This window comes from Cyprinodon tularosa, unplaced genomic scaffold (assembly GCF_016077235.1).
Source record: "Cyprinodon tularosa strain WSP-4 unplaced genomic scaffold, ASM1607723v1 ctg394, whole genome shotgun sequence".
Lineage (NCBI taxonomy): Eukaryota > Metazoa > Chordata > Actinopteri > Cyprinodontiformes > Cyprinodontidae > Cyprinodon > Cyprinodon tularosa.
This window is the reverse complement of record NW_024039112.1, coordinates 984170-1009998: the sequence shown is the minus strand read 5'-3', so window position 1 is coordinate 1009998 and position 25829 is coordinate 984170. Positions and strand designations below refer to the sequence as shown.

At 38.9% G+C, this 25829-nt stretch overlaps 1 protein-coding gene across 1 annotated transcript in view; it reads left to right on the top strand.

Moving 5' to 3' along the window:
• Positions 1–25829, top strand: part of col4a4 (collagen, type IV, alpha 4) — an 82010-nt gene that overhangs the window by 7773 nt on the left and 48408 nt on the right. Inside the window, exons 3-19 of the mRNA XM_038297686.1 lie at positions 7304–7375; positions 17026–17160; positions 17317–17361; positions 17448–17564; positions 17666–17734; positions 17807–17842; positions 17943–18005; positions 21137–21197; positions 21236–21246; positions 21436–21477; positions 23587–23667; positions 24353–24397; positions 24586–24648; positions 24744–24788; positions 24899–24952; positions 25108–25159; positions 25228–25332. Of these exons, the coding sequence (XP_038153614.1) occupies positions 7304–7375; positions 17026–17160; positions 17317–17361; positions 17448–17564; positions 17666–17734; positions 17807–17842; positions 17943–18005; positions 21137–21197; positions 21236–21246; positions 21436–21477; positions 23587–23667; positions 24353–24397; positions 24586–24648; positions 24744–24788; positions 24899–24952; positions 25108–25159; positions 25228–25332 (1096 nt within the window). The remainder of the gene's footprint in view (positions 1–7303; positions 7376–17025; positions 17161–17316; positions 17362–17447; positions 17565–17665; positions 17735–17806; positions 17843–17942; positions 18006–21136; positions 21198–21235; positions 21247–21435; positions 21478–23586; positions 23668–24352; positions 24398–24585; positions 24649–24743; positions 24789–24898; positions 24953–25107; positions 25160–25227; positions 25333–25829) is intronic.

The window sequence follows — 25829 nt, the reverse complement described above, 5'->3', positions numbered from 1 at the left end:
CCGGTTCTTGCAGCATATGAAGCTCGGAGAGGCTTTTTATTCCCCCAAAAAACAACAGCAAAAACAAAAGAACACACAAAGCATCTGTCCTGATGATGTTTAGAAAGTCCTTTATGAGCCTAAACAGAATTCCAGCACTGGGCTCAAGGAGCTGACTTAAACAGGCATGAAGCTTTCTGCTGGCAATACCACAGAAGTTAGCCTCGTGAGACCATCCTGATCTCGCGAGCTTTCAAGATTTCACACGCTAATCAGTCTGGCTACTCTCCGTTGAAGAAAATTTGGAGCCGTTCACCAAACGAATGTCCAATCAGCGTTGGCTTTGAGGCAGGTTGAGGTGTGATGCAACGAGAAGCGCGACAGTTCAGTCTAAAGAACATGGCGGCTTCAGCAGATGAAACTAGCATTAGCGTTTCTATCGAGCAAATTTTATTGGAATTACAGAGTATTTCTTCACTGAAAGAAGAGCAAAACACTGCTCTGGAGGCTTTTCTCAGAGGAAAAGATGTTTTTGCTCTTCTCCCGACTGGTTTCGGCAAGAGTAGCCTGGCTTATGGTTGTGTTTTCATCGTCCCTCTGTTAGCACGTCATATGCTTTGTTGATCTGATTGGTTTATTTGGCCCGTCTATCACCAACATAGGCCAATCAGCTAACCAGTATTTTCGCCCCTTCCCAAAATTACGTCCGCGGAAGGTTTCCAGATGGATATGCGGAGCAAATCCATCTGGCGGAGTCAGGTTACACAGAAGTACCAACTGTTCTGCAATTCCTTATGGTAAAGCGTGGTGCAGATATTAATCACCCAAAAATGTACAGCAGATATTAATTAAATCATCCAATCTAGAGATGTTAGTGAAGCCTCCCTAGAGCTTCATATCAGAACGTCAACAAAAAAGAAAATTCCCATTCCTTATAAACAAAAAGAGAGACAAAGCAATGAGATAAGAATCAATCAATCAGTCCATTGGTCTCTCTGTCTGTCTGTCTTTATTTATTTCTTATTTACTCATATACCTGGTGTCATGGTTTTGGTTTGGTTCAAGTTTTATTTTGAGTTTTCGATGGTGTTATTTTGATTCTTGTCTTCAAGGTATTTTGATTGTATTTGAGTTCTTAGATATTTGCTGTTTGTCTTCTTGTGTCAGACTCCTTTTCCCTAGCTCCCTTCTTGCCTCTGTTCACACCTGCTCCCAATCTGCTACTTAGCCTGGTCTTTGTTTCTCTCTCCCATATAGGCTACGTTCAAACTGCAGGCCTTGATGCTCAATTCTGATCATGTTATAAACTGCAGTGAAAGAAAGTGAAATAATGGGGATTTATTTTATTTTTCCACACACAACTATTTTAGATCAGGTCATTTGGCAAATAGTGATGCATTTATAATTGTACAAAGCTGTTAACTATGTGCGTTGTGCTAGACTGGTGCCTATCTAGGGTGTACCCCACCTCTCCCCTATTGAAAGCTGGAGATAGGCTCCAGCATGCTTTGTGACCTCAGCAGAGTTAAGTGAAACGAAAATGGTTGGATGGATGTTAATTATATGATGTTAACACTCAGCAAACTGCAGAAATAACACAAGAGAAAAAAGAACATCAACACATTTTTAGTGAGATGATTGGATCTTTCTTTTGTTTTTCTTTTCAAAACTTACTTTTATTTCGTTCTTCTGTCTATTTTATTTACCTTCTGATTTATCTTATTTTTATTTTGGTTTTATCAGGTCAGCTTCTGCATACTCCATCATAATCCTATCAAACTGAACAGCAGAACACGTCCAGAGCAACGTTGCTGTTATGTCTGTGAAACGGCACGCAGGAGTTGCCTTTCTGTCTCTGACATGTTGATTTTGATCAGAAAAACATCTTTCCCGTTCTTTTTAGAGTTAGAAAAAATGGAGCATGATTATCTACGACTGATCTGATTAAAGTCGGCCAGACACGCCATCAGCTGTGTGCCTCTTAAGGAAACTAGAAAATCTATCCTTTGTTTGCATTCTTTCACTACCCAAACTTTAGAAACCCGGCTGCACTAAAACTCTGTCTATTGAACTCTGCACCTTCATTTAGGCTCTAATCTACTCTCCTATCAGGCGTGACACAAAACACCAGCAGAAGCTCCTACATGCACAGTCTGGGACTTTTTTTCAGCTTTTATTGTCATTACACTGTCAAAAGTACAGAGCAACCAAAACTCACTCTGCATTTAACTCATCCCCTTGGGGAACAGTGGGCTGCCATTGTGCAGCGCCCGGGGAACAGTGTGGGTTTAAGGGTTCTGCTTGGGGACCCTGAGTGGCAGTCTGCAGGAGTGGGGCTTGAAGTCAGAACCTCTGGATTCCAAGCGCAATGCCTTAACCACTAGGCCACCAACCCCCCAAAGCATCAGCTGTAAAACATTACTTCTGGAAGTCAATGTCTTACAGCTGACACCACGTAATAGAGCTTATCCATGTAATAGAATGGACTGAACCTTTCCATAACATATCAGCATGTTCACACTGATTTACCATGGGAAATATTTAGGAATTTCTGAGTAATATTTTACAAAACTCCTTTAGGACTTCAACGCAGCCTAAAGGGCTGGTTATATTCCCGCTGCAGTGTGTTGCAATGAGCTTGTCGCAGGTATTACTCAGATATTTTTTATTTATACCCAATTTTGAAGCGTGGTCTGTGGTATGTTATTCCACGCCACAACTCAAGAGGGCCAATCAGGAACTAGCTGTGAGTCTAGGTGTGGGCGAGGCGGTGAGGAAGTGGAAAAACGCAAGGGGCAAGTTTGAGCGACAAAGGAGGGACATGAGGGCCAAAAGTGTGGGAATCCAGGGGTAAAAATGGTCCCAGCGTTCTGACGTACCTCGCTCTTCTAGCTTATCCAACCACAATGGTGGTCGTATAAACATAACAAGCGCGTAAGGTACCAAACACGAAATACGTATGGTGTAGAGGTGATGTAGATTTGACTAATCAGAGGCCTCCTATCTGAGGCACTGTCTGCGGTCACCTACAATTTTAGAGAGGTGCAGCTGAGTGTCTGCGGACACACGCAGATGACCTGGTTTCTGAGCATAAACCAGCTGGAGAGATTGGAGCACAGCAGTTATCTCCAATCTCTCAGACAGCTCCAAATCGAAGACCCCCCTAACAGTTGGTTCCACACAGATGACAGATCACTCTTTTTCTCATTTGAAGTTTCATTTATGATCTTTATTGTGCAGAAAAGGCACCAGAGGGACTGGATACGGGTATTATGAAGTCTAGCTAATATAGCACCATTTTCTGCTCCCTCCTTTCCACCTAAAAGAATGGACTGAACCTTCCCATCACACAAAAAATCCATCATAACATATGACAAAAGAGATATAGGAGCTACAAAGGCTGAAAAGTGGAAAAACCGAGAAAATAAAATGTCTTTATGACTAAAACCCTTACTGAGGTCTGTTAAAAAGATGTATTAATCCCAAAATGATTTTAGGTTTAAATCATTTTATTTAAACCTTTCAGCTTATCTTTTATTATATTTCATATAAGTGCTACCCTCTCCATATCAACTTAACATCGAGGGAGAAGGACAAGCAGAGCAGAAACTAGTGGACTTCAGTGGCCTGGATGGCTGATCAATCTAGGACTGCAACAGAAAGGGCTGCACCCAGCCACAAATACAGAGCCAGATACCTGGAGCATGGTTGCTATGAAAGAACATGCTTTGTAAATACATTTTTTTTTTAGATTCAATCCAGAAATGAAACTTTTAAAAACTTCTTAATCAATAAATGGTAACTTTGCTGTTTTAAAAATTGTTTTTTTCAGCTTTCTTATACAATTTTAGTTGAGTGAAGAAATGAAGAGAATTTGAGCTGTGAAAGGTTTGAAACAAATGCAATTTTTAAAACTCAACCTAAAAAAATTAATTGAATAAAAAATATTGAAAATCAAAGTATTTATACATTATAAATCAAGTCATTAAAAAGCCACTTTAGATCGTCAAATTGCTGCAGCCTGTCTAGTTATATTATAGGTTTACATAAAAGAAGTAATGTTTAGTTAAACAGGATGATATGTTGTATCTACAACAGTAACGTCCATCTTCTCAATTATATTTTTGTGCTGATTTTTACTATGAATATCTGGGTCGTTAAAGGTGCTGGAGCATTAATATTGGATAAGTTATAGCAATGAATCACAAATGTACCCTTGATGTTCTTTTTACATTTTTCTGAACAATATGCTTTATATGAAATTATATTGACTTGATTAATTAAACATGGATATAGTTTTTTTTAACATATTATTAATAACTAAAATATTAAGATAAAGATGATGGTCAGGGAAATTTTTAGTATAAGGCTTTATGTTAGATTTTAAACCTCAAATGTTAACCTTTTTCTCTGCAGAAATAAATACTTCACTGACTGTTCAGCTGGTCAGGTTATGACTACAGGCTGTGCTGAGAATGATTTATTTGAAATTTTGGCAGGACACAGAAAATAGTTGAGTCATAAGTAAAATGAAGGGATGAAAAGGCAACAGTCAAACTCAACAAGTTTATGAAAGATAAAACATTCATAGAATCAATGTTTATCAAATGTTTGGAAAGCTCTCCTCATAGATAAAATACCTAAATGTGGTTTTAGGATCATAACACTAAAATAAAAAATTATTTCAGTTTGTGATTCTCTGACTTTTAAATATTGTGTTTACTAGAATGTGTAAAAATTCTGATTAAAGTTATTCTAAATATCAGAAAAAGCTTCCTGATCTAATCAAACAGAACTGTTTTTTTTCCACCAATCCTAAATTTTAGATATTTCATTGAACTGAAGTTGTAACAAGAAATCACAGCCCAGTTTATGTAAATGAAATAAAATTAAATTCTCTAAATGTTTTTTATCCATCAAAGTATTCAGATAATCTTCAAAGAAGTGACATAAAGGGACATTTTTATCTTCTTCTTCCCCTACTTGAAGGAGCTGAAAGCCAGGCCTCCTACAGAGTATATTAGGGCTGCTGAGTCAGACATAACACCCAGTTTGTATTGAGCATACTGTGGGGGCATCCCTGTTCATTGACTCCCTCCAGACCAATATGCATACTTATTATTGAACACTGCAGTTGCATTAATTTTCAGTTTGTGCGACCATAAAGGATTTACATTTTTTAAAAATGTACGCCTAATAAAACCCTTGCTCTTGACGTGCACATTGACCAATAAAATGTTGTTGCTAACATTCATGTAGACCAATAGAAATACATCTTCAAACCTCTCTTTGTCCTGATGTTTTAAAGAGATCTGACCCACATGCAGGAAACCACTCAGAGAAACCAGAGTAAAGGTTTAACAGGTTTATTAGGAGTCTAAACGGGTTGGAATCAGGTGAACTCAGAGGAGCTGGTGAACCGGAACTGGAAGTAAGAGGGGAAGTTCACAGAGGTTAGTTCAGGGTCCGTGGGAACTTTGAACGACATCTTGCAAAAACAGAGGTTACTGGACTCACGTTTGCGGAGAAAGGTTACTTCCCAGAATCCAGTCAGTGTAGGTTTTTCCAGAAATTGAGTGGCTCATTGGAGAGTGGACAGGTTTTGGTTTGGTTGGTTCTTGAGGAGCAATGGAGAAGACTGCCACTTAGATTTCCAGGAGTACTTGAATGGGGCGTGTGGAGATAAATCCCCTGCTCAGTGTGAAGCTCAAAACAATCCTTCCGGGGGAGAGGGGGGGGAGAAGCCCAATTTATGCAGGATGACTTCCTGCCGAAAGGCAAAAGACATAAACAACGTTAGAACTCAGAGAAACAAAGACTCAGTTAGACTCAGCTAAACTCAGCTTGGCTAGAGTACCCAAAACTGGCAAACAATCTGGCGCTGAGGTAGTGACAGTCCGCCGCTCAAATACTCCTCAGTGATGAGCCAACCAGCCGCAGGTGTGCAGGAGGACCAAAGAGGAAAGGGTAGCACCTGGTGGTGGGGGGAGAGAAGAACACCAAAAACACAACCCACACAAACTGGATTCCTAACACTCTCCAAAAGAAATCACTCCACCAGAAGTGAACAGAATGTGATCTATAAATGCAATTGCTAAGAAATTCTGTTATTATGTAAAAAAAAACAAAGCGTATGAAAAATACGAAAACAATATAGAAAATGTTGCGCTTAATAAAAAGTGAAAGAAAAACTATTTGGAAAAAAATAAAATTTGAGAAAACGGCAAAGAGAAACTGAAACTCTTTTTGATCAACACATTCTTTAAAGTTCAGATATGTCAGATCTGTCCTCCTTCCTTTTTTTAATTAAATTAACAAAACTCTTTCTTTGCAGTAATAATAGAGCTGTCATGGTTTTATCAAGAGCTCGGACCCAAATGCAGAGAAACCAATTCAGAGAGACCAGGGGAAAGGTTTAACAGGTTTATTGAAGAGATAATGTTGAATCAAGTGTTGCTCTGAACACTGCTCAGCCGGAACTGAAAAGTGAGGGGAAGACACAGTGGTTAGTTCAGGCTCAGTAGGAAATTTGGTTCTTGAACTTGAAGAGGAGAATTTGGTTGCTGACTCACGTTTCCAGAGAAGTTGTTGACTCTTTGACTCCAGTCTGTGTGCGGTAGTTCCAGTGTTTGTCTGATTCGGTGGAGGGCGGACAGGGTTTACCCAGAATGCGGTTGTTTGTAGGTGAACGGAGAAGCTAACTGCCACTGAGATTTCCTGCGGTACTTGAACGGGTCGTAGTGGAGATGAATCCCTTGCTCAGTGTGAAGCTCAAACAATCTCTTGAGGGGAAGTGGATTCAAACCTCCAGTTTAAATCCTCAGCTCAGTTTGAAGCTCAGATGATCCTTCCAGGGAGAGAAGGTCCGAAACATCTAGTTTGCAGGATGACTTCCTGCCAAGAGGCAAAGACAAAAAACAAGATTAAGACTCAGGTTGACAAGAACTCAGTTTGACTCAGCAAAACTCAGCTTGGCTAGAGTACCCGACTGGCAAACACTCTTAATGAGGTAACCCTCTGCAGGTGTGTGAGGAGGTGGACCAGAACCAGGCGCCTCCTGGTGGAGGAAGGGAGACAAACACAGAAACACAAACACACAGACAGGAATCCTGGCAAGAGCAAATTTTACTCCGTAAGGGAGAGGTTAAAGGATGTGCTTCAATTAACGGTGGGCAAGTTGTGATTGGCTGTTGATTAATAGTCATGACCAACATAATCAATTCTGTATATCAGGCCTTAATATAGAACAAACATGTCATTCAGTTCCAATTGAAATCTTGGAGCATTGTAAAAACATGGTGTTTCATCTTGTCTTGATCTCCAGGGTGACCCAAAGGAGCCATGTGACGGGCGGGACTGCACCACCTGCCAGTGTTTTCCGGCTAAAGGAGCGAGGGTGAGTCCTCATCCACACGCCAGCCATTAGCAAATGCTTGTATTCTGGCCATCGGAGCGGCGGGGCATTTACTGGCAGCTTGTTAATAAAAAAATCAACCAGTGAGGAGTTGCTAGACTAGGGAGTTGTGTCATTAGATTGAAGGAATGTGTCATTAAATTAGACTGAACCGAGAGGCTGAATCAGCAGATTCCTATCATACTTCCACTCGTAAACCTTTAACCACAGATTAAAGCAGAATTTTCATCCAGACTAAATGGCTTAATTTACAGGGGCTGCATGGTGGCTCCACTTTTGCCACACTGCAATATGTTCTGTTCAAGCATTGGTTCTCTCATAACCCAACCCAAAACCCATATTTATAGCAAGTTAAGGGAAAGGGAAAAATGTTCTCTGGAATAATTACAGGGATAACTGTTACTGGTGAGGATTATCATGAAAAGTTAATTCAGTAATTTGAAGGAAGCTTCATGAAGAGTGGCCTGAGGTTGGAGTCAGAGCATCAGGAACAGATGCATCCTACATATAGTGAATGTGTTTAACTCTGGATGAGGAGAAATAGAGTGGCCACCCAGCTGTTCCTATGATCGATTGGGTCTGACCAAATTCAAACCGTTTTCAATTCAATTCCCCTTATTTATATGGTACAAATTCAAAACAACAGAAGCTGTGGAGGCAACAGACGGAAAGGGACCTGGCCAGTGAGCATCGGAGTGTTTTTGCAGCTGGGGCAGCAGACAGGCAGAGGGGGATTGTGGTTTGTCTCGGTTATTTCACAGCCGAACGGCTTCAGAGAATGAAAGGCGAACATAGGACTAACAGAGATCATAGCTGTCACATCCCATCACACACTGCTCAAAGCAAGTTCACACACCCACACACACACACACACACACACATTGTACCTCAGGGCAAATGAGGCAAAACTGACCCGTTTGACAAGGAGTATTTTTGGAGGACTAGAGCTGAAGCCTGCCAACCTAAGAAAACTGCTGCAACTGTCAATTATGGTGGTGGAAGCATCATGGAGCATTATGGGCTGTTTTCTTTGCATGAGTTAGACAGAAAAATGATGCAACACCTTCAAGTCTTAACTTGGGGGTCAAACTGGACCTTCCCTGGCTTCTCGGTCTAAAAGCGAGAGATAATTGATGAGGTTACCTGAACTTTGATTTGTTCTTTGGACACAAGATTCTAGGCTAGGCTAGTATGAGTAGACTGTGCAACCTTTGGAGACATTCCCTGGTTCTGCTGGAAAAACACATCATCCACTTTCTTCCCAGCAGGCTGGGGATCTATTTGAGGAGGGAAGCTCAGACATCTAACTATGGCTCATTCTGTTGAATTGAAGGCAGGAAGGGTGATTGAGAGCCTTCAGTACAACGCTACCTTGCTAGAATCTAGAGCTGAAATCCAACAGCTTTTAGATCCCTGTTCCAACACACCTAAATCCTGTGACCACATTCCCTCATTAGTATTGAACAACCAGATAACGAAGCATTTATCTGATTAAAGTAGAGCTGAGATTAAGCTTAGACTGCAGGTCTTAATGCGCAAATCCAATTATTTTGAGGAATCTGATTTTTTTGCAGTTGTTTGTATTACCTTTAAATTGTGGCCTGCATTTGCACCCCCAAACTGACCTTTAAAGGTAGCACATTCAAAATACAGATAAATCTAACTGTTGGTCAGGATTAATCTTATTTAAATTGAAAACCTCTGTATTACTGCATACCTTTGCAACAGGAGTGAGAGTGACTTCTAGATAAACTCCAGGTCCTGTTTGCTTATATGCAATGTTGTCACAATGAAGCAGTCTGTTGACAGTAAAAACCTGATTCAGGTGATAATGGGAGATTTAACTGCTCAACATTCAGTTACAGTAATATCTGAAGCTGCAGGCAGCTCAGGTTAACCAATGCTCCTTGCCACATGCTCAGGTCTGAACATGATTGTGACGCTGTTTGTTTATTGTCTTCGTAAGGCTTCATCACCCAGCAGATATTCCTGCATCCTCAGTGGGCTGTGGACCTTTATGTTCCAAAACATTTGACCTACAACCATGCAAAAGTTCAGCTGAGGCAACAGAGTTCATGAGCGTTACGCTCAAAACAAATTTACTTAGAAGTCTACCAAAAAAAAATGATGATAACATGGAAAACTTCTACATTTGTTGTCCCTCAGGGGAATGTCTTAAGCATATCTTCTGAGTTTAGTATAAATCTAACAATTTGCAAATATAAACTACTGGAGCCTATGGCACCTCCTATTGTCAAATCTAAAAAAATAAAGAATGTGTTGAGACATCTAATCTATTGGCCTTTTTCTGGAAATCATGTAAAAACAGTCAACAGCTTATTATGTTAGCTGACGTTTTGATTTGGTGAACTGTGAAGTGCCTTGAGATGACATGGGAATTGGTGCTATATAAATAAACTGAATTGAATGAAACAATTTTCCTATTTTTTCTCCAAGGATTTACAAAATAAGAATAAATTTGTTTACCCCATCACTAGCACGTAGGTTCTAGTTTGTCAGGCTTAAATTGGTAGAGGCCATATAGCAGAAATAGGTTTTGCTTTCGTCATGACATAGCAAATAGGACTACTGAAGTCAGGCTGCGATGGCTGTGGCCTATGATACATGAATCATGCCAGGGAAAGGTGAGTGAACCTCATTTCTCCAACTGATGCGGTTAAGAAATAACTTTTTACTTCCTACTGGTTACAAGTACTTTTTCCTCAAAATGATACATTTTTCAAAAATAAAACATCCACAGAGCAACAATCTGTGCAATAGTTGAGCAGGATAGGCTTATACATTTAATGAAAGCCTAAAAAAAAAAAGTAGCTCTATGATAGCTCTGAGAAATGACTTGTTCTCTGGCATTACAATTCTTCAATTCAAGTGGATCAAAAAAAGAGTTTGTGTGCCAACTTAAAAAAATCAAAGGTGCTCTGAAGCCACGCTGTGGTTACCTCTAACCCTCTGGTCAGCTAATACGAAACAGTTCAGCTGTTACACGTTAATGTGACACATGCAGGTGATATGATTGAGGTGTGTTTTTAGCCGGCTGTCACTGGAGCAGCTGCTCATTAGTTAGTTAGTGTTAATCCTTTTATTTGACAAATACCAAAACAAGGATACATATGCATGGCTTCTATGCACAACTCCACTACATCCTGACTTTCTTTACTGGATAAACTGATTAATCCAGGCATGTCTCAGTTCCTCCAGTAGAGAAAGACAGCAAACACATTTGCTGCTTTGAATTCAGTAATTCATTACATTTACGTCTTATATAACCTACTCAAAAGCTCTCATACAAAGTAGTGAGAACTGTTCATATAAACTGGTGAAAAGCTTTACCTTTCATGCACACTACTAGAACGCTCTCATATACACTATTAGAAAGCTTTCATATACACTATTAGTACTTTGTATGAGAGCTTTTGAGTAGGTTATATAAGAGGTAAATGTTTTCACTAGTTTATGTGAGAGCTTTTTACTAGTGTTTGTGTGAGGTTTTCAGTAGGTTATATAGGAGGTAAATGTTTTCACTAGTTTCTGTGAGAGCTTTTCACTAGTGTTTATGCACGTGTTTCAGTATATTATATGGAAGAGTTTAATTTGATATGTGTATATGCAAGTTAATTCTGATTTATGTCCCTGGGGGCACCTCATACTATATAGTGGACTTCATAGAGAATTCAGTTAGCTGATCGTTCAGACAGATGATCACTATTTTTCACTCCTCTGTCACATGACGCCGGCTCCCTACACTTTGTCTGCACCACCTTGTTCTTTCTCGACCCCAAATCAAACACCATGATGCTTTGGTTAGCTCTTGCAAAGCATTCTGGGATAAATCTACTTGTCTACTGACCATGGATGCACACTACTTTTCAAGGTGCATTGTTGGAACTTTTGAGTCCTCTACTGTTTCATCCACTAGACATTCAGACACTTATAAAATGGTATAACGACTATATAGTGCTCTCTATATAAGGGTTAGGATGGACGTTCAGAGACAGACCTGGAGTTGTGCATAAAACCCATTAAAGGTTGTAACGAAAGTGAACAAGCGTGAGTCTGGCTTAGGAGATAAACCTCTAGCAATTTCCTTTAACTGATTCCTACCCCATATTACAAAAATACGAAAGAAAAGCATAGCAAAAAAGAGTTAGATGCTGTTCTTGAATCCTTTGGAGTAGGTGTGGTAACCTGTCTTTTTAAAGGTACATTTTTAAAGTTTTTAGTTGAGCAATCCAATTTTTTATACTGGTACCTAATAATAGGTACTAGTAATGTATTTTCACTCTTTCTATGTTTCTTTCTTTAATTGTCATTCAGCTGCACAATGATGTAAGTTGATACTGGCTAAAGAATAAAGTAACCAAAAAAGACAAATCTTTAAAAAGAAAGCATTTATTTTATACAGTACAGTATTTCATAGTTTAAAAAACTTGTATTTCAGATTGCAAATTTATTTTTTTTTTTTTTCATTTTCAAAAAATACTTTTTTGGCTTCTTACAGTATTGGAACAAAGTTCATTCCATATAACAAAGCCTTTGGATGAGAGAGAAGCAACAATAAAAAAAAATATCCGAGCACAAGGAGGCAGATTCAGGCTAATGGTGGAAAACCAAGTGACAGTAACCAGAAGGTAAAAGCAAGGTTGATGTCCAGAGACCAGAATCCAGAAGAATATTAGACAATGGAAAGCCAGGGAAATTTAATGGAGATCAGGCAGAGGACAAACGCTAGATATTTACTCACATGGTGACTTTCTATGAACTGATAAATCTTCACAACCAGAGACCATACATATGTATAGATGGATGGATAATAATGACAACTGAACTTTATTAATCTCACGCTGTAGAAATTTACCTCTAGATTTGACCCATCCCCTTGGGGTCGCGGTCAGCTGCCACTGTCAGAGCACAACTGCACTGCTCTAACCCACTAGGCCAACACTCCCCCTGTTGGTTGGTTGGTTGGTTGGTTGGATGGATGGATGGATGGATGGATGGATGGATGGATGGATGGATGGATGGATGGATGGATGGATGGATGGATGGATGGATGGATGGATGGATGGATGGATGGATGGATGTGTTTGCATCCTTTTTATTGTATCACTTGCCTGTACCCAGTCTGTCCCAAAAATGGGTTCCTAAAATTGATAAACATGATATGATAATATTTTTCCCAGACTGCTATGAGCAAGTATAATGATGACGTCAGACAAGATATATAACAAAGAGAATGTAAAATGCATCCAGTTCTCTCAGAAAAGTCATTACATAAAGTCGTTAACAACAACTTTAATAATTTAGGGATAGTTAAAAGTACTTTTAGTATTATAATCTCATTATTTATTGTGACCCAGATTAGTGTGCTTGCTCCTGTGCCAATGAGCTGGCTTTACGGATTGGTTAGTTTTTTGTTTTTGTTTTTTTTTCCTTTTTTAAATCTACCTAACGTAAATACAGGTCTAAGCCTCATATTTATACAGGAAAGGACAGTGGAAAGGAAAAAGCAGGAGAACAATAGATACGGACAAAATAAAGAATTAAGAAAGTAATGAAAAATCATATTGAAGTGTTTTATGACAATAAATAAATAGAAAAAAAAGAACACAAATAATTAATTTTGGGGGAAAACACCAGTTTTTTTCCCCCAGTAAAGATTCTGGACATACCGTAGTTGTTCCAAACTGTAAAGAGGATGAGGGTGATATGATGTTTAGTTGAAGTCAGAGATGCAGAGTTCCCCTACAGTGGATATTCTGGGATCAATAGACCACACAGATTGTAAAGGAGGATCTACATCTCTAAATAACACCAACAAAAAGCATCTAAAACTAAATTTAATTCTTTGTCAGTAACAGGAGTATTGTATTTATAGGGACATACTGAGGAGGTGGTGCTCTAGTATTCTTGGGTATGTTTATAGAAGGGTGACCATGCTAAAAGTCCCTGTTGGTGAAAGTCTTCTGGGTATTTTGGGAGAATGTTATAATTAAAAAAGGACAAATTCAACGCCACAAAGGTGTGAATAAACAGTGTGATATACAATTCAAAATTTACTGTAGTTTGGTGTTGGAGAGGATTTTGATCCATTTTAAAATTGTTATTAAAGGAGTTCAAATCAATAAAGTTCAAAGCGAATGACTAGATAGTATTTAAGACAAATAATAACTTTGGTTCCTCCATAAGAAATCAAATGAAGTGCAGATGTATTTATCTATATATAGTGACTGGGCAGCGTAGGCTAAATGAGACAGACTCTCTGCTTTAGTAAAGAGAACTCTACCTTTCAGGGACAGATTCCTTTTTAGCCCACTATTAAAAAAAATCTAGAGTTTTCAAAGATAGCAGAGAAATTAGCTATGCTTCTCTTACTGCTTTTTTTTTTTTTAGAGATAATTCATGCGGCTATTCTCTCATACAAATGGAAAATGGAGAACAGAGAAGCAGATCATGGCTTGTCTACAGTGAAAAGAAGGACTGGGTTATTTACTTTTGCCTTTTTGGAAACACAGGAAGGAGCAATCAGCTAAGTGAGCTTAGTGACTGGAAAAAATCTTTCATTCCTTTTGAGACAGCATGAAAAGTCAGCTGAGTACAAAACATAGAGAGGAAAACAAGAAGAAAAGGGACAAGAAGAGAGGGACAAAACAGAACAAATAACGTATGTCTATTCTATGAAAATTCTATCTATATCTAAATCTATATCTGTATAATGAGTCTGTTTTATTTGTCGTCTTCTCAATTCAGAGGCCCCCCTGCCTGTCTTTACCTAGGGCCCCCAAATTTCATAAATCCACCCCTGAGTCCAAGCTATCTGAAACTAATCTGAGATCATTTGAAATATGCCGGTTCTTTAGAAAAAAAACAGATTTCCATTCATTAATGAGGACTTTTTAAAACCTTTTTATGATCTTTGTTTAATAAAGTGATTAGACGCCAGTTCTCCAGGAGGTGAGGATGTTTTCTAGGTTTGGGTACTAAAATAATGTCATCCTGACATAATGTTTGGGGGGGTAGCATCCCTCTGTGACTGCTTTCAATAAAAACTTTATGTGAATTTGGAATTAAATATGAAGAAAACTTGTAGAATTCAGATGTAACCCTATCAGGGCCAGAGATGTGTTTACTGTAAGCTGTGCTGTAGTATTGAGGACTTCATTTAAACTTATTGCAGATCAGGTTATGATACATTTTATGAAATGACACTGATGTCACTTCCTTTTTTAACTCCTTCTTTTCCTTTTGAACTTTGCACCTCAGGCAAATGCTGCTTACAATTAACTTTGAACTTCAGATGGAATTAAATGGTTTATTTATATTTTATTCTGCCCTATTTCTTCAGATTTGGATTAAGATTTTATCAGATTTTAAGTCTGTACATCTGACCTGCTGTTGATTTTTCTTTATTTGTGTCACACTGCCCCCATGTGGTCAGACACTGTAAAGAAAAAAACAACATTTTATTTTATTTTATGAACTACAGTAGCAGCGATTAAAAATGTCCTCACTTTCCTTGATGGTCAATGGCTGGTCCTTGACTGGTCCCCTACAATTCCTTTTTAAACATCAATCTTTGTACTAAAACCTTCTTTCTGTCATGATTTGTGGACATTCAGATCTAGAGAGAAGCGTCATCTCCTGGTCAGACCCTGTTATTCAGTGAAAGGGTGGAGTCAGAGTTAAAAAAAAGCACGTCCAGGAGAAGGCCAGTGGCTGGAGGTTGGAGAGGATTTGGATGGGAGTAACCGGGGAGTAGGCTGCCATTTGGCTGGTGTTTGACTTTGAATGGCTGCTACTGTAAATACCCATGCCTAACTTTACGGTTCCATCTGAGACCTTTGGTTGTCCTGCCATCTATGGCAGATGTTTTCCAGAAGCTCCATTAAAGACCTCCAAATACCGCTGCTCAGGTTAAAGGACTTCCACCTTGTTGCTCTTTCATATTTCACAGACCTTTTGCTTGTTTGTTTACCCCCTGCACACATCAGCAGTATCATAACGCCTTCGTTATTGTAAACAAAGGGATTTATTTCAGAATCAGAAGTCTTATTGGTCATTGTTTCTCTAGGATACAACAAAACTTTTAGCAGCTCAAAACAATAGAATTCCTACATTGTGGGACAATAAAGGGATTTTCTATTCTATTCTATTCAATATAAAACAATATAACACAAAGCAGTGCAGACAAATAGTGCAATAAAAAGAAAATAAATATAATAAATAAGTTATAGAGTGAAGTTAATATATTAAATGTTCAGTGTCAGTTCCCTTTTCTAGTTCGAGTGCTCATGTAAATACAATACTTTTATTTGCCATCCCTTGAATCTATTATTTCGAAATGCAACCTGATTTTTACATCAAGCATAAAAAAACGAGCATTCATATTTTTGCATAGGATCAATAACATCAGACTAATGAAACTGAAGACCAATAGTCTCCCTAACAAAGTTGAAATCAAACCTACCTCCTTGGGAGACCCTGATGCTGCAGGCTGTCCTAAGGCAGCAGGTGGAGTAAATCTGTTCCAGGGGAGGAGAGGGCAGCCAGTCAGTCTCTCAGTGGTGTTTATCACCCGTTGGAGCTGCCTCCTCCGTGTTGTACTGCAGCTATAGAACCACAATGTGATCCCCGACTCCACAGAGCAGCATTAGAAGGACAGCAGCAGCTCTGGTCTCAGGTGGTTCGACCTGATAAATCCTCCAGAAGAGCAGTCTCTGCTGCACCTTCTTCAGGATCACCATAGAGTTAGTAGTCCATGTCAGATCCTCGCTGATGTGGTTGCCTAGGAACCTGAAGTCCGGCACCACCTCACCCCTGTCCCTATTGATGGCGATGTGCTGTCTGTCCTGTTTACATCTCTGAAAGTCAATGATGAGCTCCTTTGACATGGAGGTGTTCAGAGTTAGGTTGTTGTCCAAGCACTATGCAGACAGACGCTCCACCATCCCCTGAGATGAGCTCCACCATCGTGTTTTCATCCGTGAACTTAATGATGGTGTTTGATCAGGTTGGTGGGGGTGCAGCCATGGGTGTAGAGGGTGTAGGGCAGGGGGTTCAGCACACATCCCTGTGGAGAGCCAGCAGCGGTCCACAGTGGAGATACAGAACACAAAAATAAAAAAAGAACACGCCAGCAGGACATGATAATCTATCAGATAGACTTTATGCTAATAGCGTTTACATTTTTTAAAAACTAATAACGTGAGATATGCACCTTTAATTGTTAGACTTCACAATCATCACTTCTTCCACTTTTGCACACTTAAAAAAAAAAATTATGATAGTATATTATCATTGTTTTTTTAATTGACAAATATTCTAGTGTATTTTGTAGGTTTTTCTTAAATGACCCTATTCTATTGTACATTTTATGTTTTTCTAAACTGTACAGTTTTGTTTATTGCATAAAAAGAATATCTGTTCTTTTCTATTCTAAACATTCACACTAAAACATTGTGTCGTCGGTCGCAGTCGTTTTTTTCCAGGTTCTGTTCTCTTGGTTGATGCTGTTGTTAATATATTATGAAGCGTGTAAGGTTTTAAAACCGTACCTCCTGCCTGGTCCTGTTCCTTAAGGTTTTAAGCCTCTAAGAGTGTTTTATATGCTGCAGGGTTCCCCGGGTCCTCTGGGTCCGCAGGGCCCCCAGGGGCCTCCAGGCTTTCCGGGCCTTCAGGGTCTTCTGGGACCAAGGGGTCATAAAGGAGATGAGGGGGCAACAGGACGTCCTGGTGAAAAAGGAGATGTTGTGAGTAAATAACCAGCACTTCTGAAACGTCTCAGAAAGGTTTTCAGCAGATGGTTCCACATCATCAAGCCTTAGCAGATATCTGATCAGACTTCTGTTTTTGTGCTTTTATTGACATCATTACAGAAGTCTGCTTATTGTTTTTTATCATTTCAGGGAATCATAGGCCTTCCTGGTTTTCCAGGAATAGAGGGAATCCCGGTAAGAAGCGTTGCCTCTTCCAGCCTCTTATAGAATCTTTAATGCTTCTCTTTCATTATCTATTTCGTTTTTTTTTTTGTGTCCAGGGTCACCCAGGCCCGGCTGGAGGGCGTGGCCATCCAGGTTTGGATGGATGTAATGGAACCAGAGGAAACCCTGGGTACCCTGGGCTTCCAGGTGAACAGGGGCCTTATGGAGAACCGGTATAAACAGCAGCAGATTAACCATTATAGATCACTGTGTCCAAGTTGTGACTGTGGTAAAGGATATACCTTCAGATGATATGTAATATGCTGCTCTGCAGGGTATCACAGGGCCGAAAGGCTTTAAAGGAGATCCAGCGTACTACTTTATCCAGTTCCCTGGAGTTCCCGTAAGTACACTCGATCCGCAGCATCATTCTGCTACATTCAGAAGGTCTAATCTCCCTGTTTGGGTCTAACAGGGAAATGCTGGGCCCATTGGATTGCCAGGTTTGCCGGTGAGTGATGCCTTTTAACAAACCTGGGAAATAATAAGAAGCAGAACCTTGAGGCCTCAGTTTTAGTGCTCCTTCTACAGTTTTGTGTATCTTTCTGCAGGGAGAAGAGGGTCTACCAGGACCGATTGGACCTCCTGGTCCAATAGGATGGGATGGAGACGATGTGAGTCATAAATTTCCTCTCTTTATCTCTATTAAGTTCAGAATCATTTCATTCATTCTAACTGGTTGTTGCTAAATTTAGCTATTTACTTCAAACTATGAAAAATCAGTTTAATAATAGTTGAAAGAATGATTTATTACCTGTTAGAAAATTTTTAATTTAGCTTGGATCAATTTGATTCACTTCAAATTAAGGCAAGGAAACACAAGTTTATTTGTATAGCACATTTCAGTACTGGGACAATTCATGGTGCTTTACATGTACAGTATAAGATAATAAAATAAAGAAAATAAAAGCAGAATAAAACATTTGAAAGATAAAAACATGTGTAAAACAAATGTAACAGTTTGACCACAACCTTCAACTAATGATACCGTAGTTAACAGTTTAACTTCAATAGTCAAAGGCAGCTCGAAAAAAATTGGTTTTTAACATTAACTTAAAAAAGCACAAAAAAACAGGCTTTAAGCACTTTTCTAGTCTTCCAGTTTGATCCAGATCAGTGGAGCATAGGAACTAAATGCTGCTTCTCCATGTTTGGTTCTAGTTCCAGGTGTTCAGAGTAGGCTTTACCTAGAAGACCTAAGCGGTCTGGGAGGTTGATACAATCAGTGTTGTGTATCAACATGTTTAATGAACAGTGTTCACTGAATATATTCATAGTTTTAGTGAACAGAAGGGATCAGTTTTGAAGTAATGAATGTGAACAATAGCGACTTTTATTCAGAGAAGAATGAGGGACACACGCATCTCACATTCACATCCAATTGAAACACTTTTCATTGAATAACGTCAGGTTTACAGCTCTTATTACAGCAAACAGCATGACAGATCTGTACGTCTACTGCTAGTACTGGTCTGTGCGATTGAGACTCATCTGTTGGTGTATTGGATTCCAGTTTTGCAGAGTTTTATGAACTAATAAAGGAAGACTTGGACAGAGAAGAACTCACACTTTAGTGTTAGTTCACACTTTACACACTTAACAAAAACTCTGTATGTCAGCCATGTCCACTTCAGATTTTAGGTGACACATTACGTTAAAGAATCTGAGCTATCTTGGGAAATATCTGCTACTGAATGAGGAACGTAAGAAATCTCATCATTTTTCATCCAGATCTTTTCTGCAGAACCTGATTGTACCTGTATGTTTCTGAAGTTCTGTGTAATTTGGCTAAATAAAGGCTTCACTGTAAATACATTATACCTTCAATGATTCCAGTATTTTCCATTTCTTTCTAAATATTATGATCACACATTTAAAGGGTAAAATACGAGGTTCTATTGTGTAGGATTGTGGCTTAATTTACCAAATTAACTTGAACTAGTTTATTTATAGGTTAGTAAACTTAGTTTATTTTTTCAAAAAATGAGCTATGAACGTAAGCTAATTCATTTCATGTGTGTGACAGAACTTTGAGCTTGTTCCTTTTAAGTATGAAATGGCACAACAGTGCATACTCTGACAACAAATCTGTTATGTATTGAGGTGTTGATCCATTCAGTGATTTATAGTTGTGACCAACGGGGAGCAAAAAGCAGTGATCGTCTGTTCAAACTCAGTTAACTGAGTCCACTGTATAGTCCACTGTATAGTCCCCACTCTATGTAGTGATTTAGGGGTTAGAGTGAACGTTCAGACACAGTAAGCTGGTATGAGCTATGAGAACAGTAACTTTTAAACATGATGAGAATTGGGCTTGTGCATGCTCGGGTACAGAATTGGGTACAGGGTGGGTCTTCTAAAAAAAATCGCGAAAATCCTCCACTTTACCTTTATAAACACATTCTCAGAAAATAGTTTTTTATATAGTAAGAAAATATAAAGCTGACTAATAGCTTCCCCATTATTATACTGGTACATACATTTTTTTAAACCATATTTGACCATGCAAAACACAGATTTGCCTTCACAAAGCCTCAGAAGGGCAACATTTATGTGCAAAAAGTAAACCTGTACATGAAATTATGTTTTTACTCTGTGTTTATAATGTTTTTTTGTTGTTGTTGGCATTCATATAAATATGCTGATGTAATAACTTAGTTTACGTTTGATTGGTTTTTGATATACGTATCTATTTTAAATTAATAGCCCCCCTGGAGAAAACTCCACCAGCCGCCACTTGGTGGAAGACATGTCTCTCTGAATTCTTGGCCAGGTTTTGTTCATCCTGCAAGATGGCTTTTGAGATCTGGATTGGATTGCTTATCTTTGGCGCTTCTTAACGGGAGCTGCCAGTCTGGTTATTGGAGTTCCGTTGGTTATTTGTTGTTCTGATGAGTTGCTTTTAAAAACAAAACTACTTGTGGGGTTATCTCACCGTTTTAAGTCACCGACAGGGTCGACACTGGCAGGATCGTATCATTTCCATAACCACCCTTTACTTCCACATTCACCTCTAGTTGGTTATTCTTTATTTCCACAAAAGCCATCAACGAAATGAGGCGTTTTCCACTGTGATGAAAATAACATAAAAATTTGTACAGATAGAGGAACCTTGAAAACATTTGTTTTCTCTCTGGCTAAGAGATAAGAAGGGAAATGTGAGCAAGTGAGGTAGAGATGAGCAGGCAGAGAGGCAAAAGTAGAACTTAAATGCATTCTGTTGACTTCAGCACAGTTCACCTAAATTTTATTCAGTGCAAGTCAGTATATTTCAACATGAATTCAGTTTAACTTGTTCAGTTCAGTTCAACACAGTAAATTTTAAAGGATGGTTCCTCTGTAAATTCAATACAGAGGATCCAGGTCTATGAAGCTCCACAAGATAAACCCTGACAGCTAAGAGACAAATATCTCCTGATGCTCAAATAATGGTTAAGGAATATAACATTTTAAATGTTTAAATAGAAGTAGAGCAACATCTACATTTCTCATTTTTCTAATGGTAAACATGTCTGTTGATATATATCATATTATATATCATAATACATCTGGTAGACAGAACAGGCATTATTTTCTGCCCTCTGTGGTCATTAATAAAAACATATTTACTTAAGTTATTGTGTTATGTTACAAGCCAATTTCTGCTGTTGTTTTATTTGTATCTATGGTTTAGAAATGTTTACTCATTGTGTGAACAAGCAATGTTTTTATTAGTAATGTTGTGTTTCACAATGTGTCATTTCAGGGTATACCTGGTCGTCCTGGTTTGAGGGGTCAGCCTGTAAGCCATCTTTCCAGCCTGATAGGTTTTAGATTTTAGTGAATTCATATTTTATTTATTCAGCATTCAATATCGTCAGTAGTATCTTTTTTTGTTTTAATTTCATGATAGTATTAGGTTTCAGATTTCCTTTTTATTGTAATTTTAATCAATTATATATCTTCTCTAGTGCTATATTGAATAATCACTTATTGATTTAATATTTGGTCATTCTTCAGCTGTTTAACAGTATTCTGATCTCTTATTATTTTTGTGTATTTCAGGGTCAAAAAGGTCGTTTAATTCCAGGACCAAAAGGAGATGAGGTACAAGTTCTGTTTCTGCAACAACTCATTGTCCATCTATTTAGAGTCACTGCTGATACTTAAGTAAATGAACTGATGGTTGTGCGTACAAGACTAATTCCTCTACTTTAGTAAAAGTAAAAAGTATAGGTTCTTTGTTGTACTTAAGGACTGGAGAATTTCATTTTTGACCTTCATAAATTAAAATACTTTTAAAAATTTATATATATATATATATATATATATATATATATAAGAAATGGTGCATATATATACATATTTAACAGGATTATTGCACTGTTATTGCACTGGGTATTAAGTAGTAATTGCATATTAGTTATTGCAATTATAGTGCTGCATTGTAAAGTCTGATGGCAGCAGGAATGAATAACCTGCGCTAGCAGTCCTTTATACAAACAGGGTGTATAAGTCTTTCACTAAAGGAGCTGCTTAGCTCCTCTACAGTCTGGTGCAGGGGGTGATAGGTGTTGTCCACGATGGATGTAAGTTTGGAAAGCACCCTTTTTTCAGCCACTTCCTCCACTGAGTCCAGAGTGCAGCCCAGGTCAAAAGTGGCCTTTCTCACCAGTATATTTACTCTTTCTGTCCAGCTCTGTGCTGCCAGGGGCCCAGCAGAGGACAGCATAGAGGAGGGCTGATGTCACCACAGTCATAGAAGGTTTTAAGCAGGGGCCTGCTCACTCCAAAGGACCTCAGCCTCCTCGGGATGATGGATGATAACTGTATATCCTGACAGAACAGCTGTCCTAATTAGATAAACAGCTTGGAAAAAGATTAGTTCTGACCAAAAGGTTAAAGTAAAAAAAAAGAAAAAACACTGGACCTTTGTTTTCCAAGTTTGAAGACGTTTCGCTTCTCATCCAGGAAGGTATTTAAATTCCAAATGTCTGGATTAGCATTGAGGCCCCGTCCACACGAAGTCAAAACGAACACGAAACGCTGATATTTTCGTTTCCGTAAAGACGGAGACGTAAAATAAATGTGAGCGTCCACACGAATGCATGAAAACGCTGCAAAATGTATGCCAGGCCTGTAAGTGGCGCTGTGGTGCCAAAGCACAAATAAGCGACGAAATGTTGGGCATGCGCACTAATATTTATACATGGTTGCCCTGCGGGTCCATTTTTGTGGTTAAGTCAAATTCAGGTGCTGAACTATGTCGTCGATATTGCTCTGTTCTTCCTGGAGATATTCCAGAAGAAGAAGATTCTGTTGTAAGCCCGACAGCAGGGTGAGTAGCATTAGCAGCAACGGCGCCATTGTTGTTGTGATACTTTGTCGCGCATGCGTGTTTAGAGGCGACGCTATGACGCATGCGTGTAAAAAAAAAAATGCGGTTAGAGCGTAAAGATGGAAACGCGAAAACGCCGTTTCGAAATCTTCCCACTCTGAAGGCTGAATAAAAAAAAGATCGTTTACAGACCCCCGAAACGCCGGCTTCGTGTGGATGAGAGGCTGGTTTGGTGAAAAATTAGTGCGTTTAGGCCAGGGTTCGTCTTCGTGTGGACGGGGCCTGAGTTCCAGGCTTTTATAGAGTAACAAAAGCCTTGTAATGGCTTACAAAAACTCGATATCGGCCCATTCCTCTCAAAAGGCAGTCGTTAGGGGTCAAGGTTCAACTGCCTTTTCAAAGGAATGTCCAAGTATTAGGTATTTCGGACCAATAACAACCTCAACGACTCCTATTATTAAGGGGTGGAGCCGGTATTTCAGTTTCAATGTGCATGTTTTCATTACAAGGGTTTTGTTGGGCTACTGTATTAGACCGGTGAATGAAGTGAATAATTAAGGTCAGCTATCAGGGCAGATCATGACACTAAATCTCTTTAAACAAGCTTGTCAGGTACATCTAAAACTGAAAACATGAAAATGCCTGAATTTTCTCAGTTTTTAGACAATTTTGTTGATCAACCTTCTGCTGGACTCTAATGCCATCTTTTTTTACTGTTTGGCTTTATAAGAAGCTGCATTTATTTTCACTCTCTGATACTGCCAACAGAGTTTTGTGCAACTCTTTCATCTTTTCAGTAGTAATTACCTGGTTGAAAGATCAATACATTTTCCAGTTATCAATAAGAACTTTGCATAAATACTTTATGTAATCCACAGGGAGAACAGGGACCCCAGGGTGAACCAGGGCCGTTTGAGTTCATTGAACCTCCAGAGAATTTCTACCCCAAAGGAGAGAAGGTAGGATGATGTTGTCTTTCTCTGTTTGTTAATTTATATTGTGGGGACTTTTCTGTGTTCTGTTGATTTCCTGCACCCTCCTTGCTATCCTGGGTTAATAGGATACATATTATTAATAATTCTATTGTTATTTTTGGATTTTATTGTTTAATGTGGAGTTAGTTTTTGTTTATTTTGTATTTCTTGTATTGCTATTACTTTTCACAATAAATATTTAATGTGAGATCTAATAAAATCTATGAGGACTCCAGTTACAGAGTCTATCATAAAACAATTATATTTAGTTCTGACAGCATTGAAATAATTCTTTAGTGTTTGTCCTCATTTTGTCAAAAATGAAAAAGTTCAGTTGTTCTTTTTTTTGTACTTGGGCAAGACATGATAACTAAACCTTATTTTGTCCAAATTCACCAAAACATGAGTTTAGACCACTTGGTGGTGTCTAAAGCTGTAGAGCTTTGCAGCCATGTTAAGACTCCAACTACAGATCTTTTATGAACTAACTGCATGTTTCACATATTCATATTTTGCTTTAAAGTCTCTGTTTCTTCTTTGCATGTTTAATAAATTTTTGCCTGGGGGATGTGTTACAAGGTCTCTCCCAACAAGATTTATTTAATTCTAATGCTAAATGCAGATTGTCCTAGACCTTGGTATCAGTGTGACATTCACTTCTTTCTTTTAGGGATCTCTAGGAGAAAGAGGAATGCCTGGCATTCCAGGGCCCCTGGTAAGAACAAATCACCAAATTGCAGTTGTCTCCTCTGAGTCACCAACGCTTCCTGCTGCACTTTTATTTATTTGATGTTTAGAAATATCCCAGTTCCTAAAATTAAATATTGGCAGAGAAGAATAACATTTCATGCAATGATTTATATTATCTATGAAGGTAAAGAGGATGAATTGCTCTGGTTTCAGGGTCAAGATGGCCCCCCTGGCATCAAAGGAGAGAAGGGGATTGTTGGATTTCCAGGAGACAGGGTACGTTCTTAGTTGTCACACGATGAACGGTTCTAAATAAGTGTATACGACGTCAGTAAACGCACCAGTCCTCTCTTTTCCTATCTTTCTTTAAGGGGGATCCTGGTCGACCGGGTCCTTTCGGACGAAAAGGTGATAAGGTATGTTGTAGCACAAAGGTTCTCTTTGTAAATTAAGATCCAGCCTGGTGTAGTGTTTATGATTCTTGGTTCTATCCAGCTGAGCTAATACAGGTGTTCTCGGCTTTCAGGGGATGAGAGGAAGCCAGGGTCTTCCAGGTTTGATAGGTCAAGATGGTGCTAAGGTCAGTCCAGATTTGTCTCAAAAACTGCCTGTTCATGGTAGACCTTCCTGGTAAAATTAAGAAAGAAAGAAATTTAGTTTAATTATTCCTGAGGAAACAACCAAGTCATAATTGGTTTAGTTTTTCTACCTGATAGGTTTGATCTTTGCTTCCAGGGCAGTTTCGGCGAACCAGGCCCTAAAGGTCTCCCTCAGAATGGCGAAAATGGTACAGATCAACATTCTGGCATTTTGAACTCTTCAGACAAGTTTGACTGAGAGTTCTATGTCTTTCAGGGGATGATGGGGATCCTGGGCCACCTGGATCAATGGGTAGTCGTGGTGACACAGGGCCTAAGGGAATGCAAGGCCCTCCAGGATCGCCAGGAAGATCAATGCCTGGTGAGGTTTTTTTTCTTTGTTCCTTTCTGATCAAGGCAGTGACATTCTTCCCACAACGTAGGGTGATCACTGCAGCATTTGACCAAATATGTTTTAATGTTGAAGCTAATGACATTTTTGTAGGTTCAGGAAAGGAACTTATCATATTTATCAGAGCCAATCATTGTAGCTTGATGTTGTAAAGTTTAGGGCAGCATGATGACCTGAGGCCTGTACCATGAAGTAAGGTTACTAGGTTAGCGAGACAACTTCAGCCTCAATCCTGACTTTCTAGTAACACAAAACTGGATTAATTCTTAGCGATAGTATAAATGAGAACACAGACTGCGAGAAGATCCTTTGGATTAATATGACAATTACTATATAATTAATACAGGTTTTCATGGGCCGCTCTGGCATATATGCCAGATTCTGGACCAGAGTGTCGGCTATGCAACACGCAGGAATGCGATCTTCACTGTATCGCAGACTGTATGTATGGCCCCAACATATGATGT